This window comes from Alexandromys fortis, unplaced genomic scaffold, assembly GCF_014885135.2.
Source record: "Alexandromys fortis isolate MF-2015 unplaced genomic scaffold, M_Fortis_MF-2015_v1.1 scaffold_8_1_9099942, whole genome shotgun sequence".
NCBI classification, from domain to species: domain Eukaryota; kingdom Metazoa; phylum Chordata; class Mammalia; order Rodentia; family Cricetidae; genus Alexandromys; species Alexandromys fortis.
The window spans coordinates 1788460-1808033 of NW_026067898.1; the positions used below are offsets into that span (position 1 = coordinate 1788460).

The following is a 19574-nucleotide window of genomic DNA, read 5'->3' on the forward strand; positions in this document are numbered from 1 at the left end:
CCAGGTATAATGGGTAAAATTTATGATTCAATTACATGAAATACTCACTTTTCAATGTATACAGAAACTAAAACTGTAGTTGGCCTAATTATAAATTGTAATAGAAACAAAATACGATTTCACTAATAAATTATATCATATTTCACTGCTACTATTACCTGGCACTTAAATATGATATTCTAATATTAATTCATGGAATACAATTGAACCTTAAAGCATTAAAATTTATGTTTACATGTTTTAGAATGACGAAAAATACATCTTATTCAAAAGGTAGTTAGCTGGAGGCTTTCTTTCTGAGAGATGTTTAGTTACTGCATAAAATCGCTCTTCTGTTTTAAAATTGAATTCTATGAACAGAAAAAGTTAGATTTTTGCTTCATTTTGAAAAATCCATTATTGTTGCTTATAAGCTCAGGCTGCTTGGCAATAATTACTCCCAACTGTATTTCCAAGGCTACCAAAGCAATCCATTTATTTAAAGGTTACAATTTAAGTGCTGACGCCCTTATTAAAAAATACAAGCTTAAGAAAATTATAGCGGCATATGAAGGTTGTTCCATTCTTGAGCACAGTTTGTGGACTGCTGTTCAATTTCTTCAAGATTTGGTTTCTCGAGTATTTTCAGAAAAATAAGAGTAGATATAGCTTTATTATTATATACATCACAAGAAGTTTATTTTTTTCTAATTTATTGAGATAGGGTTTCTCTTAGCTTTGGACCTTGTCTGGCAACTAGCTTGTGTAGACTAGGTGATCTCAAACTCACAGAGATCTGCCTGCTTCTGCCTCCCAAGGTACTGGGATTAAAGAATTCTTAATGCGAATATTTTAAATTATAGAACTGAACAAAGCAGTTTGTCTGTTTTACGTGTACTTATGAAAGATTTTCAATGTGCTATTTTATTCAAAATACCAAGCAGTGCTTTGCTTAAAGTACATAAATTGTGTACATGTAATTTTTGTAACTGTTGTGCTTATCTGATTAAAAAAGAAGTTAAACTTTTTTCTTTAATTTTACCTAATAGATGTAAAGAGTTTTGTAAACACCGAGAAGCTGGCTACATTGGGAAGTAAATACCTCCAGTGTTGGGAAATAGTAAAAATAAATAAAAAAGAAAGAAAGAAAGAAAGAAAGAAAGAAAGAAAGAAAGAAAGAAAGAAAGAAAGAAAGAAAATGTAGTTGCAAAAGACAGATGGGACAAAGACTTGTTTAGTAGAGACCATTCTCAGTACTCTGAGAGGAGAAACTCCTACACATAGGAAAGACATGCTGTTCCTAAGGGCTCTGCCCCCATGGCACAGACTCCCCTCACTAGGTGCCACATCTAAGCACAACGGGGACCAAGACTCAACATGAATCTGCGTGACAATAAACCATACTTAATTTATCGGGCTCTCTGTCTCTCTGTGGAGTCCTCCCCTTGCTTGCTTCAGGTCTTGACTCCAGGTTATTGGTTGAATAGCTCTCGACAGCTCTTCTATTTATAACAAATCTCTCCACTATCACTCTGCACGCCTTTCTTTGTCTTAATCCTCTTTATAGTGTTTACATTGCTCTACAGTGTGACTTCCATAAAACCGGGCACTTTCCAGTTAGTTTAGTATTTCACCACGAGTGCTTTAAATAGTACTGTAAAATAGTAGGTATTAATATGCATTTCTTGCACAGACAGCACATTTGTAGCAAACTTTGAAGAACCACTAACAATTCTAAGTGATAGACTTTATATTCAGTGCTTTAAATGTGTGGTACATAATCCTGAGAGGAACTCCATATTAGGGAGGGAAACTGCCAGGCTAGAAGCAATAGAGGAAGCACTTGGTTTTAGAGACCGAATAGCTGCACAGCATGTCAGACTACAGCATGAGAAATGACTTAGTATTTAAAACAAAACTCTGCTCCGGTGAGATGGCTCAGTGGGGAAAAGCATTCTGCATCAAGTCAGACTACCTGAATTTGGTTTCCAGGAGCCACATAGAGGAAGGAGAGAACCAACTCCCACAGACTGTCCTTTGATCTACACACACACACGTATGTGTGTGTGTGTGTGTGTGTGTGTGTGTGTGTGTGTGATGTGCACATATTGAGCCCCTAGCCTCAACACACACAACAAATAAATATGAACAAATTTTAATTTGTTTTCTCCGAGGTTTCATATTCTTCATTACTTCAGATGAAGACAGCAAGGGTAATAGACTTGGAGTTTTACTTCCTTTTGTTGTTTCTTCACACATTACTTTTTATCAGTACTTTAGAGTGGATATCTTCTCTAACATGCTGTTACAGTTTGATGGTTTTTTTGGTATTGAAAAATATAATGAATTAAAACTTTATTACCTGCTGTCTTGACCTCCAATCTATTTAACCTTTTATTACAGTTATTACAACCTCACAATTCTCTGGACTATTCCAGACATTAAGAGTTCTTTTCAAAGTTTATATCACATTTATGTTCTTGAATATAATTCAATGCTTTTAAAAACACTTCTTAGCAATATAATTTTAATTTTAATAATATACAACTTGTTTCTGTTCCTTTCTGCATATAATCTGTGGATAAATATAAGCAATGTATATTACTCAGTTTTTAACAGTAATTGTTGGCATAATTTGATCATTAAATTATGAACTGATTCTTACTATTTTATTGGAGAGAGACTGAGAGTAAAATCAGATGAAAGTCAGACCATTTCCAATGCATAACTCGCTCTCCCTCCAGCAACCCCAACAGCTCCTGGGCATAGATAGTTAGAGCCTTGCCAAGGACTGGAAGGATTTAGGATCAATCAGCGTGAGTCAAGTATGGTTTCATAGCTCGTCTTTGAGATGTCCCCGCGTCAGGTTAGCACCAGTGGAGACACAGGAAGCCTTTCTATTCTATACAGAATTACCCTGCTCATCATTCCCCTTCAAAACTCTGCCAAAATATCAAGTGTGGCATTCTCTATAGCTACATGGCAAATGGAATAAATGCTTATTGCCTTTGTGTTCTCATTTAGGTGAAATACATTTAGTCTCACAAACCCTTTATTAATGGCCTGATAATTTTGATGTAGTTGATGCTACAAAATACATATTTATTATGATATAGTTGGGTGATATTTAAATTTATAAACATCCATTGGTGGTTGTTGTCATCACTACTTCTAAGTAAACAATTCTTTGACCGTTTCATTCATGTGTGTAATGAATTCTGGACAGACGTGTCTCCCCACCCTCTGTTATCCTCCTGCACTCCTTCCCAGCCCCCTTCTCCTCTCAAGTGTCCATATCACTGCTTGTCTTTTGTTTTGCTTTTGAGTTATAGTATTTAACCAGAGCCAACCCATGGACAAGGGCGTGGCTCTATCCACTGGAAATGTGGTTTCCTAAAGAAGACAATGTCTTCTCTCCCTGCAGACAATCCATCCTTGTCAAAAACTCCCCTGGGTGGTACATAGAGAGAAATGTCAAGAAAAGAGAACCCCCATCACTGAATCCCTGGGAAAGCTATGTTAATTTGCCTACCAGGTCCAGGGGTCTCTATTCTGGATCCTCATTTTGTGTGGCAGCCTTTAAAGTGCTCTGCTAAAACTTCCTTATTAAGATCTTGATGAAGATATTTTTATTCACACAGACATGGTGGGCACCTTGTTTTATAAAGTAGCAAGACTCTTTTTCAAGACATGCAGGTAAGGGACCATTATGTCCTCTTGGCTCACATGTCATGTGTTTGCCCCCTCGCCCAGTGCCAGCCATAGTCTCTTTCCTGTTCTTGCTGTCTCACCCACTCTTGCTCTGGAGAACAAACCAATAATCCAGTCTTCATTTCAAGAAACTAGAAAAATCAGTCAAGTAGAGGAAAGGAAATATGAATAATAGAGATAAATGAAACTGAAATTAACAAATGTAGGAAATCACTGAAGTTAAAGATGAACACAAGTTCTCTGAAACCAGGACTTAAAGAGTATCCCTCAGCACAAAACCTGAAGACCTTGTTCTGACAGCTATTTTATGATTTCTCCTTTTTACTGCTGGCAAGCAGACAAAAGCGAGCAACTAGATGCATCACTTTAGGCTATCAATTATTCTTGTAAAATTATTGATATCTCAAATGGCACAGTAGTTTATCTTATCTTGTACAATCATTAAAATGTACTGTCATAAAAATAATATGCATGAAAACATAAGCAACAATTATTGAAGAGAAACATGAAAATGATACTAAGTTTTAGAGATGAGAATATGTATGTTGCAGGCACATTTATGGATCTATAGATAAGTGACTTAATCTGTAATATCCTAATTTTAGTTCATTAACACAATTCCAGGTTGGGATTTGATGTATGCCCATTGGGTTAATTGTATGACTTTTCTACTATAGAAATAATTCTGTTTAACTATAGACCCGACTAATGTTAGTGATTTCTAGAAATAACAGTCTTCTAGACATGTTTGGAAGTTTAAATTTTCCCTCGAACTGCAGCTTGTGGCAGCTGACAACAGAAGTGAGCGTATGAAAGCAGTGTATCACCATCAAGCTTTGTATTGGAATATACTCCGTTTCCATGACTCTTAGAGACAGCATTCGCTAGAGATGCAAGATTATTCCACTCTCTGAGCCACTCATGGATTCACTACACTTCTTCCTGTCTATTAAAGGCTGTGTTTGAATCTCTGGCTACACAGTGAAGTAGAAGTTAACTACTTATAGCAGAAATGGGCACACTCTGTCACTCAACTGGTATCATTGACCTAAATGAAATGAGATTTTTTTTCTTCTTAACTTTTAGTAGTGAATTAAAAGGGAAGGCTTTAGAATGCTTTCACAGCAATCTGAGTGTTCTCAGAATACTGTTAATAGAGCCGCAGCCTAATATCTTTGCCAATATTCAGTTCAACCGTAACAGCTGCCGGGCTCTACCATTAGCTACAGTTTTATCTTAAAATTGAGATAACCATTTTGAGAAGCAAATAAATTGCTTTATATGATACTTGTGTTGCTGGCCCCCTTTATTGAAGTTTTTTTTGCCACATCTGGAAAATACAGCTGCTTTCTTGTTCCTTACACTGCAAATAAGATAAATTGTAGGAAAATATATTATAAAAGAAAATAGTTTATTCAGTATTTAGATTTGGCTTTCTGCAAGTTAGAAACATATGAGTCTGAGAAAATTAATATAAAGTTTATACTAAGATATACTCATAATAATCAATTGTTCTAATCATGTTGTAATAAAATTTGAAATTTGTTTTTCAGTAAAAGATGAACAAAATATATTTTTAAATATATTTTATATTTTAAAATATAGTTTTAAAGAAATCTGAACTTGTGAATTTTGCAGTCCCTTATGTAGTCATTTGTAATAAACAATAATATATGAGACTTGTTTAGAATTTTATCAGATCCTTAGGGTTCTTATTAGCAATGTGAATCTGGAAATTGTGAAGCATTATTTCTGATGATGTAATAAACTGGTTAGGCGTACAAAAGCGACTTATCTAAACTATTACTGTCATCAGCTGAAAACTAAACTCACATGCTTGTACTTGAAGTTCAGATTAAATAAATTATTGACAATATCCTTTTGTTTTTATGTAAAATATTTTGTGTAAATATTAATAATCTTACTTTCAGAGAAATGTAATGAAAGTTTAATTATCTTCATACAGAGAAGCTAACTATATTGACTATTGTACCATAATAAGCATCAAGGCAGGGCACTTATCACTTAATATACTTTATTAAAAATTAAACTTGGACTCCCAGGTTATTTGAAACATAACCTAGGAGCATTATGTTTAGAGGTATACAATCCAATCCGAAATGATTTGGTGAAGGCTTTATAGACTATATCATATGTATTAGTGATAGAATTACCTCTTAGTTACACAAATACAGAATGGAAATTATGAAGGGTTAATAAACACAGAATGCTGAACAATGGGTTCATAATGAGTTGAAAACAACACGGCTGTACATTCAGAGTTAATATCCACTTATAGCGAATAAGTACCATGTTTCTCTTTCTGGGCCTGAGCTGGAGAGATGACTCAGCCACTAAAGGCTAGTCTCACAAGCAAAACTATGACAGTTTGGAAGTATTTATATTTTTAAATTTTAGAAACATTTTTGGATAATTGGTACTAATTATTCTTTGAATATTGTTACGCTGCATCTATGAAGACATGGGCTACTAGGCTTTTCTATGGGATGTTTTTAATGAAATTCATTTAGTTGTTTATCTTTTCAACTTCCTCTTGATTCTTATTTTGCAAGGTTGCATGTCCTGAAGAATTTATCTCTTTCCTTCAATTATGCAATCTATTGTATAACATTGTTCATAATAACTCATTGTAATTGTTTTGTGCGTCTGAGGTCTATGTTCTAATTTTCTTACTTCATTTAGATCTTCTTTCCTTTCATAGGATAGGTAGGATTCTTTTATGCTTTTTTCAAAGAAACTTTTCATTTGCTGACTTTTCTTCTCTATATTATATATTTCTGTTCTGATATCTATATTTCATATCTTATTTTTGGATTCATTTGTTCTTATTTTTATGAACCACTGGGAGAGAAACTGATCATTTTTTCAGCTTTTTCTTCATTTTTTAAAACAATCTTTTATTTTACACACCAATCCCAGTTCTCTCTCCCCCTCCTCCTGCTCTCCCTACCTTCCCTCCATCCCACTCCCAGCCCATTTCTCAGAGAGGGTGAGACCTCCCTGGGGGAGTCAACAAAGTCTGTCACATCACTTGAAACAGGACCAAGGTCCTCCTCTCTCTATGTAGTAGGTTGAGCAAGGTATTCCTCCATAGGGAATGGGTCACAAAAAGCAGATTCAAGCACGAGGGATAAATACTGGTTCTAAGGCCAGTGGCCCCACAAACTGCTCAAGCCACACAGCTGTCCCCCACATCGTAAGACCCAGTTTGGTGCCATGCAGCTTCCCCAGCTGTCGGCGCAGTCAGGGAGCTCCCCCTAGCTGGGCTGGAGAGAAGGTCTGGTGTTTCCTTCATCATTAGTCGTGACATTTATCTGTTTAACATTCCTCTTCAGTGCTTTTTCTTTGAATCCTGTCAGATCTGCTTTATTATATTTTGATTTTCATTTTTCTCAAGGCATGTTAAAAATCCATTTTTGATTTCCTGTTTGGCTCAGTCATTGTTGAAGAGAATTTTGTTTAGTTTCTATGGATTTATGGATTTACCGGAGTACTTTTTGTTATTGGTTACTTTAAATTTCATTATACTGTGTTCAGCAAAGATACATCAGAACACCAGTCCATGAATTTGATGAATACTGGTAAAAAAACAATCCTCAAAAAATGGTTAGAAGATTCCAGCAAAGTTCCTGATTTTCAGTCCATATTAGAAGCCTGAAGCTGAGCCCTAATGTCACAAAGCAAATGTAGCAGTGGTCAGGATGGGCCAGATGAGTCTGTCACCAGAGGAATTAATGACAAGAGGAAAAAGCAAAGCTTTTATCTGGGCTGCTCAGATTTTAGAGCGGTTCTTCCTCTTCAAATAATCTCACCATGAAAATCCCTCCCAGGAGTGCCTAGCAATTTGCCTTTAAATGGTTCCAGAATTCATACAGTTCTTGCATATAGCTTCCTTATACTTTCTTTACCCCATCCCTTCTTTTACTTATTATTAAAATTAGTATCAATATTTTTAAAAATCCTAGTTAATACTTTTAATATCTGTGATAGTAAATTGTTGTCTACACAAAACCAGACATATCTGGGAAGGGAGAATGTTAATTGAAACAGATGTAGCTGCAAGATGGTCTGTAGCCAAGTCTTGATTTGATTATTGATTGGTATGGACGGGCACATATCACTGTAGACAGTGCCACTGCTGGGCAGGTGGTCCTGGGTTGTGTAAGAACGTAGGTTAAGCAACTGAAAAGCAAACCAGTAAGAAGCATTCCTCCATGGATTCTACTGCAATTCCTGCTTCAATGCTCCTGCCCTTGACTTCTCTCTATGATTGGACTGTTAGTCTGAAAGTCATTGATGTATATGGTGTATAAGACAAATGGCTACAAAGATAACTCAATTTAATTTTGAAGTTTAAAATGAAGAAATAATAGTTTTTAAGAGACAAATAGTTTTATCCTAATTTAGACACTATGCTATATATATATTAATATCTATACCTGCAGGTGTATGTATTGACAATTATGGTACTGTATTATGTATATTTTTATATATTTTATATAAATTAATGTTTCTATGTATTAATTAAAATCAGTACCAAATCTAACATTGACAAAACAATTACTACCCCTAGGGTTCAAGGAACACTGTTGAAGAGGGGCAGAATGATTGTAGGATCCAGGGAACAGAAAATTTGCTGTGATGCTGTGTCTCCTGGTAATTTCAGATGTTACACCTATTAAGTTTCATGAGCATGACTGACCATAAGCTGACAGGGACGACAACAGTAGCCATGCCAGCATGGGAGGGAGAAAGAATTCAAGGTTTCCACCCTTCACAAAGAACCACAAGCAGCTAAGGGAAGCTGAGAGCAGGAGAAATAGGCTTACCCAGGAAAGAGTACACCAACTGGTTATTCAGCATCAAGTGGTCAGGCCTGCAATTATGCATTCAAGTAACATTATACAGAAAGGACAGGTAATATGTATGAATATATATGTATACTCATATAAATATATTCTTGTAAAGGTAATTAATAAAAAAAAGAACACGAATTTGAAAGAGATCAAGAAGGAGTGTATGGGAGGACTTGAAGGGAGAAGAGGGATGGGGGAAATGATGTGATTATCTAAAAAGTAAAATAATAAAAACATTGTTAAAATACAAGCCTTTATCTAAAGTATATATTTTAAGTTGAAGTGTTATAATAATTGGACAGCATGTTCTACTTTAAGTATTTTATTTTATAGGGAATCACAATTTTATCAAGTGGGGAAACTTTAGTGCTTATCCTGGTGAGGTGGTGAGGAGGATTTTGGAATACTGCCGCTAGATCTGGAGAACACCTTTGACAGCGTTGAAGATACCTTGGCCAGCACTTTAGACCCTTGCCTGGAAATAGTGTTCTTGGATGTTTCTGTATAAAAAAAAGATGGTATTGGTGAACTGAGAGATAACTGGAGTAGCTACTTTACAGCAATAACTTAGAATTAAGAAGCTGGCATTTGTAAATTTATCTGTGCAAGATCAAGCACGGCTACGGTGTTCTCACTTGTCTGGTTAGGCATCCCCTTAGGAATCGTGCACAGGAATGCACACTGGTCCTCCTGTCTGTTCTTACGCCAGATCAGGCTGTTTTCGGTACTGTAGCTCTGTGGTAGAGTTCATTCATGCATGATGAACTTCGGAGAGGCCAAAGACCTTGCTTAAGACGGTACAGGTAAAATGAGTCTAAGCTAAGAATATGGTTCAGTAATTTTTCCTCTCATGGTGTAGTATCTACTTGACCTTGAGGCATCTCCATTAAGTGTGCAAAGCCCACTTCTTGTCCCTCCTGAACCCTAATTGAAAGTGCATAATGAGTTGGAAATGGAGATACATTTCAGTGCTCTGTATGTGGGTTCTATGACAGAGTATGCAAGTATGAGAAGACATATGTTGTAAGAAGAAATATCTTCAAGTGCTGTAATTTCTCTATGTTGTATAAATTTCCTTTTGAAAGTCCATAGGTATAATTAATTGTCATGTACGATATTATATAGGTAATGAAAATGTCAGTATTTGCATTCAGTTTTCTGTATCAGTTTATATTAACCTGAGTCTTCTAGCAAATATCTCAATTTATGATAACTTGTAATAGAACTTGAAAACACATAGAATATCAAAACTCAGCATCTTCTTAACTGCAATATATAACTTTCAAGAGTCAGCAATCTTTATTTACATATACATATTTGGTTTCTCTCTCTCTTTTTAAAGAAAGCTCTTAAAAGGTTGCTAAGCATCTATCATTCTAGTGACCAATGGGTCCCGCCAGTTCCACTGAGCCACAGTCCTTATTCCACTTTTATTACATCATCCATCTTGTTCATGAAGCCGTGCTTCTTGTGAACAAGGCTGCTTCTGAATGACCATAGGCCCTAAGAATCTGGAGCTCTGTGTAGCTCAGCAGCTGTGGAACTTTGGAGAGCTCATTTTGATTTTCCTCAGTTATTCCCTTTTAATTCTTTGGTACCATATGAATGGCTGGGGCCTAACAGATGTTAGTTAGATCGTCTGTTGATCCTTGGTATCCAAATTTAAAGACAATTTATATAATAAACTAGACTTTTATACAAATAATATGAATATTATATCAATTCCATATTAATAATGTCCAATACAAGGGCCACTCACCCTGGAAAGATCAATGATAAAAATGTCTGCATTCACAATAAAGTTAATAAGAGTTTAATTTCATTGGCAGTTAAAAGTTACTCTATGTAGTTTGTACCTGGAATGTTTTCCTTTGAGGGACGTGCACTGGTGGCCGTATTTTTTGACCCTTCAAAGATGGTGTGAAACTGCCAAGACAAATTGGTATACTTAACCAGGAACAGTAAAGATCACATTTGCCAACCAATACCCCAATACATATCAACCATTGTATAAATTCATGCAGGTGAAATCTGTATTCTGCTTCAAATAAGCTCTCTTTGGGGCTCAAGCAAGTAAACTTGCAAGTCATAGTCCTGAGGATTTGTTTTTGCAATGGGTGATGACCTTGCCTATATCCTCATGGCACCCGAAGGCTGAGCTCTCTTGACTCTTGTAAAATGTCACTTGCCTACCTCTTCCTTTGCGTTGATTGCAATGCATTGCAAGCATGTTTCTGAGACAAGGAAAAATGATACAGGAGAAGCTAAAATGCTTCATGTCGCAACTCTCAACTTTCTCTGTGGAAAGTTTAGCAATTTACATGTTCTGAAACAATAGAGTCACTTGTTTTGGTATTTCTAGGAACATGCCAGGTACTTGTTTTATTCTGGAGAATTGTGCCATTTCTCTGAATAAAGAGGAGTAACTGTCCCTAAAGGCTAGATACAACTACTGCCAAGACTTGAGTTCTCAAAATCTTTGTATACCTTCAAGTGCTCAAGAGAAACTTCAGACAGACATGTAGGTATTGCCTTTGCTAAGTCTCTCTATGGTTCGAGACAGGGTTTCTCTGTAGCTTTGGAGACAGTCTTGGAACTTGTTTTGTAGGCCTGTCTGGCCTCGAAATCACAGGGATCCGTCTGTCTCTGACTTTCACAAGAGTGCTAGCTTTTGACTCTTAACTGTCCCCCCCCCACTTTAATCATCTGGAGAAAATGCCCTGGGGCTCTGGTCTGCTTGTCTGTTATGTTTCATACTCTTCAGGTTTGCATCTACTTCCATTTTCAATTCCATAAACAAAGAACAGAAACAAAACAACAGGTCCACCCCATAGTTTTCATCAGCTTGGAAGCTTTATGTACTCTGGTAAATTTAGGGGGCATCTTATCTTCATGAATGACACTTGCTATGGTAGCAGAAAAAACAATCCATTCTCTATCCCCACGGGTCAAGTATCAAGGCCTTTCGAAGCAAACTTAATTCTATCTTTCCTTTCTATGAAGTTTCAATGTTATGCCGGGAAATAGTTAAAGAAAATTAAAGAAATGATATTGACTTCTCTTTGAAATTTGATTTCTCAACCAAAACTTCTACTGCTTATTTTCAGATCCTCAGTATTGCCCACAGATTTCAGTTGTAATCAACTGGTGACTACGTGAGTGTGAAGGTTGCTTACTCAACTTTCCTTAGAAATGCCATTTTCACAAAAGTTTTGGCATCGAAAAGGTAACAAACAAGGAAGTACAACAGTGGAAGGGTGTAGACTTGCTAGGAATTTAGCATCAGCCAAAGAATATCAATGATTCCCAGACTATAACTCCAGAGCCTCTCTTTCATTGACCTACAATTTCCAGTTTCATTTTCTCCATGGTATAAATCAATTGAGATCGGAGATTGTTAAATAGATGCTCACATTCATAAAAAAGATGATGTTGAATGTAGAAGTAAGTAACTGATTTCTTTGGAAAATTTACAAAAATATTTTTAAGCGTGATATAGGATTTTATGGACTGGGTCTGAAATTTGTACTATACTGTAAAGCTGGTGAGTTGCTGGTGACTTTGTAATTCTGTATTCATGTATGTGGGGGAAATTATGAAACGGGATTAAAATAAACCAAGAAGACACCATGAGAAAGAACAAAACAAATAAAAGATACAGCTGGAGCTAGTAAAAGGGTTGAGATAGAGGAGCATTCTTCAGTCCACACCATGTAGTAGTTAGCTGTATGTGAAGAGCCAGTCTGTAGGAGCATGGGTGAAACCAGACCGTCATAGCCCTTTTGACTCATCTTTGAAGTTACTGTGTCCTGTCTCCAGCTACCGAATCAGCACTGGACCCTTAGCCCTGGGCAGGATCAAAGAACTCTCTCCATTAGGGTTCTCGTCAGAATCAGAAGAAGCCATGAATGGAACTGTAATTAATGCTGAGAATCCGTTGCTTATTATGCTCACCCAAACAATGGGTTCTGACAAAAAACAGAGGGTCAATAGCTTTCATGAAGGGATGTTTTCAGATATTAAGGACAGGTTTTATTCAGATGGGGAAATTTGATAGTGAAGTGATTTGAATGGTGCTATGTTTCCTGATGTTCCTAAATAGTACTACGCAGACATTGATAGAATTTGAAAATTGAGATATTTTACAACTGACCCCAAGTGTAGAGAAATCAGAGGATATTGAAAGATATTTACCTGAACACTGCTTGAGTCCCCTGCTTGTGTCTCCTGAATATGTTCTGTAAAAGGCAGGAAAATACTTTTTTTTTACATATACACATACATACATTCATAGACACATACACATTCATAGACACACATTCATAAGCATATATACACATATATTTGTTGATACCAATCCAATATTTTTATTTCAAATAATATAATATAGGCATACTGAGCAATTATTATTTTAATGACTAACAGTTGGAACAGATTTAAAACAAGTAAGAGCACTAGAATGTTGGAAGATGTATTTGCCTTTCATTTGGAAATCCTGAAAAATGAGTGTGATATGTCAGGACAAGCAAGCTCTGTGTTTCAGTAACTACACATCCATGGAGAGCCACTCAATTCCTGTTTGTTTTTTTTAACCTATAAAAGAGAGATTACCTTAATGATAGTTCCTAAGGGCCTTTAAACTCTAACATATTTTATATTTATTAAATTAGAAAGAGGTAAGAGAGTCAGACATGATGATACACGCTTTCAATCTCAGCAGAGGCAGTCTGATATCTGTGAGTTCAAGGCCAGCCTGATCTCTAAAACAAGGTCCTATTTAACCAGAACTACATGGTAAAACTCTGTATCGGCAGAAATAACAAAGTTATGATGTTTTAAAGCGGGGCGTCTTTGAGCTAATACTTAGACAAAATGGAATCCCTTTAGATTAAAAAGCTGCCTGCGGTTTCAAGAGAGTTGAGTGCATCACTGAAACACAAGGAAGCGGCAGTAAGTTTACCAGCAAGTTTCTCAGAGCCCCGTGATTAGTAGGACCACTAATCTGCCAGTACAGGATCTCTGTAGTCTTAGCTGCACTGCTTAGACCTGGGCGACAAATTAAATGCAACCATTCTGACTCCGTTTCTTTATACATAAAACGGAAATGAGACTATTTACTTTGGCTGTAACACAGAAGACATGATGCAGCAACAGAAATCACTGCACATTCAAGTATGAAGTATGCCATACGTATGAAGTCATTAAAAGCCATCACAAGTGAATATTATAAATTATCTTTTGGGATCAGTATAGATTCTAGAAAGAGAGTAAAAAAAATCAAGTAATTCTTTTAAGAATTACTAATTAATTCCTAAAGGATCTAATTTTACTTTATATTTCAGATGACTGAGCTGACTTCTGACTTTTTCTTTGAAGTGATTGAGAATAAGGGCACAAACTGCAAACACAATTTTTTTTTATGTTTCTACAGTGCACAGGTATTGGACTTCCAGGAGAGGTAAGAACGCTGTTTTGATTAAGAGGTGTATAAAAGTTCCAATTATTTAAGCGACTCAGTTATTCACAGTTACTTGAAATTTTGTTTTATATTTTATGAAACTAGGAATAAGTACATTCATTAACTCCATTGAAATACATACTGAAAACTCCAACGACTCACATGTCATTTCAGCTTAAATATCTAATGAAAACCTTAATCTCATAACTCAAACTGTTTTCACATCCTTCCTTCCCACTCCTGTAGCTTCTTACAAAGCTTTATCACTCAATCTTTTCAACATCTACATGCCAAATGCTGTTTTAGGCTCCAGTGGACATCAATTCAGCAAGCTTGCATTTGATACAAAGCAGTCAAGATCAAATAATTAAAACACACAGTCTTTTAGCCAGCTGAAGGAGAAAAAAAGAAAGCAGAGCTGTGGCCTATGTGAGGTCACAGAAGGCAATTAATTTCAATTTCAGGGTCGGTGATTTAAAGAGATCACTCTGGGAAAGCGACCTGGAAGAATTCTACAGGTGAGGGGGCAATAAGGCAGACTAAGGGGAAAGAAAATTCCAAAAATGTTGGCAAGTGAAAGGCTCTGTACGATTGAAGGACATCAAAGTGGTCAGGAATCAGAGTTTGATGGAGTAGAGGAAGGCCCAAGGAAAACAGAGGAAGAGTTACAAAACGTAACTGGGGTAGCATGAACTAAGGTCTTGTAAACATCGCAATGTCTTGAAATTATGTCATTGGTAAAATTGGAAGGGACTTAACAACCTCTGGATTTATCTTACGTTCTGATGATTAGATTCGTCAACTCAAGTTAACGTGTAAATTCCATAAGGACAAACTTTGTCAAGATTATTTACACATGGAATATTATAACAACAAAAAAGAACTTTTTGATGAACCTTAAGATTAATAAATGAATAAATGACTTGCTCAGTGACAATATCACTGAAAAATATAAGAAATATGCATAATCCAAACATCAATGTTAGGCAAAACAAAATAATACACAAAATTTAACTACAGAGAATGAGGTCCAGTGTGGATTCTTAGACAAAGAGTTGGAGATGTTGGATCTCACCTCCTGCTTGACTCTTCAATAATGAAGTCAAGGAATTTGCAGTAGGTAGTTCTTGGCTGGATCTTAAAACCCATGAGCTGTAACTCAGGAATCTCACTAGTGATTACCGTTATACACACATTATGATATGGTGCTGCTGTTCAGACAGAATCACTGCTGACAGCAGTGAAAATTATTTTGACATCTAAATTGAGAGAAGGTGGTTTCTTGAGTAGGTTGCAGAGCAGTAGTTAGGATAAACTTGTGGTTTGAATTCAAGGTCATGCTTTAGTGAAAATGGCTCCATACCTCTTCTATATATTGTTTATTTTTTACGTCCTGAGTTCTGAACAAATATTGTAGTAAAACTTCCTAAAAATGTGGTAATAAGTTCATATAAACTGATATTTAAAAACAGTTTATGCCAGCCAGATTTCAATGAGAATAACTCTATTTCGTCTTTTGATGTGGGAGTGTCATATATCAATCTGTTGATTTCATTGGTTAAGTTATAATAAACCAGCTGCTTGGCCTCATGGCTGGAACATAGATGGGAGGAGTAAACAGAATAGAATTCTGGACGGAAGAGGAAGTGAGGTCAGACTCTGCTCTGCTCCCGGAGAGACCCGACAGCTCTGCTCTGGAGCAGAGACGCCATGCTTGCCATGCTACACTCTCCCAGGATGGACGAAGGCTAGACTCTTCCCGGTAAGCGCACCTTGGGGTGCTTACACAGATTATTAGAAATGGGCTAGTCCAGGTGCGAGAGTTAGCCGAGAAGAGGCTGGATATAATGGGCAAGCAGTGTTTAAATGAATACAGTTTGTGTGTTGTTATTTCGGGCATGAGCTAGCCGAGCGGCCGGGGTGTTGGGGACGCAGCCCCGCCACCGCTCCTATTTCAACAGTCTTTAAAAGACCTTTTGCATCTTAGTAGGGGTAAACACTAATACAAGGAAAGCATAACTTTTCATTGAGCTAATTCCAGTTCTAGTCCAGATATAAATTAGCATAGCAACACATGTTTCTTTATTCACAGGAGAATGGTCAATGTAAATTTACATACCAGACTAAATTCATGTAAGACAAAGCATTTGGATGAAATGATAATGGATAACTTCCTAAAAGTAGACATGCTTAATGGAAAAGTAAATTAGTATCACTTTCAAATCCAATGTCAATCATTTTCCAAGTAGGAAATAATTCAGTTATCAAAATATACAAAAAAGTTACATTTTCATCAATTTCTAAAAGTTAAGAAAAATATCCAACCTTCTAACATATTAGTCTTCAGATCTGGTTTAAACTCTTCTGCTTCACTAAAATAAAATAAAAAGGAACAATTTTTAATTTGTTTGTTTAACAAATGAAGAAGCTACTAGTTAACAACAATCTGCCATTCTCCATTTGGAAGCTACTAATTAACAACAATCTGCCATTCTCTGGAAGCACAGCTGGGATAGCATAATGCTAAAACTCAAAATGGAGAATGATTTATAAACTGATTTCCCCCACTTATAAATTTATTACTAAATATACGTAGAATTTACAACATTAGATCGTTGCAAGGTACAGCTTTGTGTCATTGGGCACATTTACAGGGCTGTGCAAACATCACTCCCGCCCCCAGACATGTTTTGTGCTTAAACACTAGCACCCATTTCCTTTCTTTTCCTCCAGAAAAGTCACTCTTTTACCTGATATCTTTAGGATTTTGAATACTCCAGACAAGTAGAGTCAAAATTATATTTGGCATTTTGTAACTTATTCTAATTATTCCATTGTCGTCCGTATTTTAGTATGTGATGATTTTCTTTAAATAGTAGATAATATTTAAAAGACTAAGACACGTTTTCTCTTGAACTCATCCACTGATAACACATTAAGGTTGCCTTTCTCTTTGATTTATTGTGAATCACGCTGGTACTGACGCATGCTCACTAACATCTGTGGCAGTACCTGCTTTCGGTTTTTTGTAGAATATATTCAGAATTGCTGAATCACACGGTGATTCCACGTTAAGTTATTTAGGGAAGGTCCACATTGAGTTTCACAGTGATTTCACAATTTTGTAATTTTAGTATCACTGAGTAAAGGCTTCAGTTTGTCTCTTTCCTTATCCTCTGTTCTCTTTCCCCACCTCTTCCCTTTCGGTGACTGTCATGGTTTCACACTGGCATCTTCTGTGATTTGATTTACATTTCCTTGGTGATTAATACTGTGGAGAACATGTGCTGTCTGTCCTTTCAGAGGAATTTTCTGTTCAAATATGTATTTTTAAAAATTGGTTTTGTTGTTTTATTTTGAAGTATGGGGAGTGGTTTAGATATTGACCTTATGCATATATAAATATAAGTTATACACACCACACACACATCAATCACACCCCATACACTTAATACACATATGTGTGAGTAAATATTGCAAGTACACCATACACACAAATGTGTGTGTATATATATATATATATATATGTACATGTATTTTTCATTCCTTGTATTGATTTTCATTCTGAATTGACATTAATCACACTGTCACAATACAGTATACTGCTAAATCTATTTAATAACTTATGCTTTACGTTTTGTGCTTTTATATTAATACAGCTAGTTTGTGCTTCTAAAATTAATCTCTGAGCACTCTGACTAAGCCTTTCTCCATGTCTTCTTCAGATCCTTCTCATAAAGCAGTGCTATATACCTTTAGCTTACTTCACGAAGCCGAGCAGCTATCTTTCTATGCTGACAGCATACTACCTGGTCATCCTTCAGCTAACAATAACAATACCCACAAGCACCACCATATCACATTGGCCACTGTCTAATCCGTGACATTTACCCCAGAGAGCAGGTGTCTGGAAAATATATGGAGGCTCGGTACCTAGAAATGTCGCCTGGCGTGCTAAGAGAAAACCTGAGACAGAGTCACGAGATTAGAATCAGAAGGATCTGATTCTGGACCCCTGATGATGAACGACAGATTTACTAACAGAGCCAGTTTTCATCTCAGATTTCTAGGCTTGTTCTGCATTGAGTTTTATTTACCCAGAAAGGAGGTCTTCTTGGTTGTAGGATGAAGTGCTCATAATTCTATGTATGAAGTAATGTGGTGGTTCAGGAACAAGGATTTCTTCTTTCTGTAAAATTACACACAGAGAACTTGATACGTATTTTCTCCCCCACTGCATTTTTATACTCCAATCAAGATCTTAATGAAAAGAAAGTTTTACGGATTACGTAAAATATTTTCTAAATAGGTAAAAATAGAGAAGGTCCTTTTAATTCTAATTAAAATTCCTCTTCTAGTGTAAGTTGTTTTGAACTGGTTCTGTAAAGATAATATATTCTAAATTTTGATATTAAATTTTGAACCCATTTTAAACATCAACCTAGTACTGATCCTAAAAAATGCGACATTTTAAACCTTATGTAATATTTTAAACATTAAAATATTTTAATTACTGTTTATCACATTATGTTAGAAGAGCAGAGATAGAACTCTGAGAATTTCATAAGTTTGATCAGACATTTTATCACATATCTATTTGTTGGGAAATCCTGTGGTTTTGATTAGACTGAAATTAGATGTGTTTATTTTCTGTGGTTTCCTGCAGATTTGGTATTTGTCTAAACATAAAAGTACAAAAGCTATGCTGGGATGTTTAATTAAGGCAATTGTCTCAAAGGAAATATCCTATAATGTGATTTCTAAAAATATTAGTACTGACTTTTGGACAAGATTAAACCAGAAGGGTCATTGAGAAATTTAAAGCATTAATATATGTGTGATATTCAAAATACCACATAAAACTTGCTACATTGAGGTTAGTTGTCAAAAACTATGTAAGAAAAAGATTCATCATGTAATTTATGAAGGTAACATATCTATAAAGCAAAAGTCTGTTTTCAGACATGTTGCAGGATATTGGATCACATCAGGTGAACCCTGAGATTACATTAAATATTGGAAAAACCTGTTTCTAGCTGTGATGTTGCCCAGGTCAAGCACACACCTTTTATCCAGGAGCTTTCTTTTTGAATATTGTAAACAAGATTAAATAAAGTCAACCGTAGATCAAGAGATAGGAGGATCTCTATAAATTAGTTGTTTTCTAAATTCTGGAGTTAAAATGAACAATGTTGTGGACTAAAGCACATGACTTTAATCCTACCACCCAGGGAAATAAAATTAGATATAGCTCCTAACTGCTCTGTTTGCACACTATAGAAATCACATATCATGTTCATAGAATATTACAAAATCTCTCTACAAGGTTACTAGAAAGACAACTAATTTCCAGTGGGAGCAGGAACAAAGAGCAGTGCTTTCAACTACCAGGAAGCTCTTCTCCATTCATGCAATACTGACCAATATTGAGTCAGTGGAGCTGAAATATGGATATCATTTTTTTTTTTTGGTGAATTGGCAACTGGGGATGTTTCATAAGGCAAGAAGAAGTCTGCCAACTTTTGTGTCCTTTTGGCTTCTATTAAAAA

General features: G+C 35.9%; 1 protein-coding gene across 1 annotated transcript in view; it reads right to left on the bottom strand.

Moving 5' to 3' along the window:
- Positions 1–8930: 8930 nt before the first annotated feature.
- Positions 8931–19574, bottom strand: part of Fsip2 (fibrous sheath interacting protein 2) — a 64858-nt gene continuing 54214 nt past the window's right edge. The window contains exons 20-24 of the mRNA XM_050119425.1: positions 18123–18214; positions 16351–16397; positions 12762–12805; positions 10424–10493; positions 8931–9067 (exon numbers count right to left, since the gene is read on the bottom strand). Of these exons, the coding sequence (XP_049975382.1) occupies positions 8931–9067; positions 10424–10493; positions 12762–12805; positions 16351–16397; positions 18123–18214 (390 nt within the window). The remainder of the gene's footprint in view (positions 9068–10423; positions 10494–12761; positions 12806–16350; positions 16398–18122; positions 18215–19574) is intronic.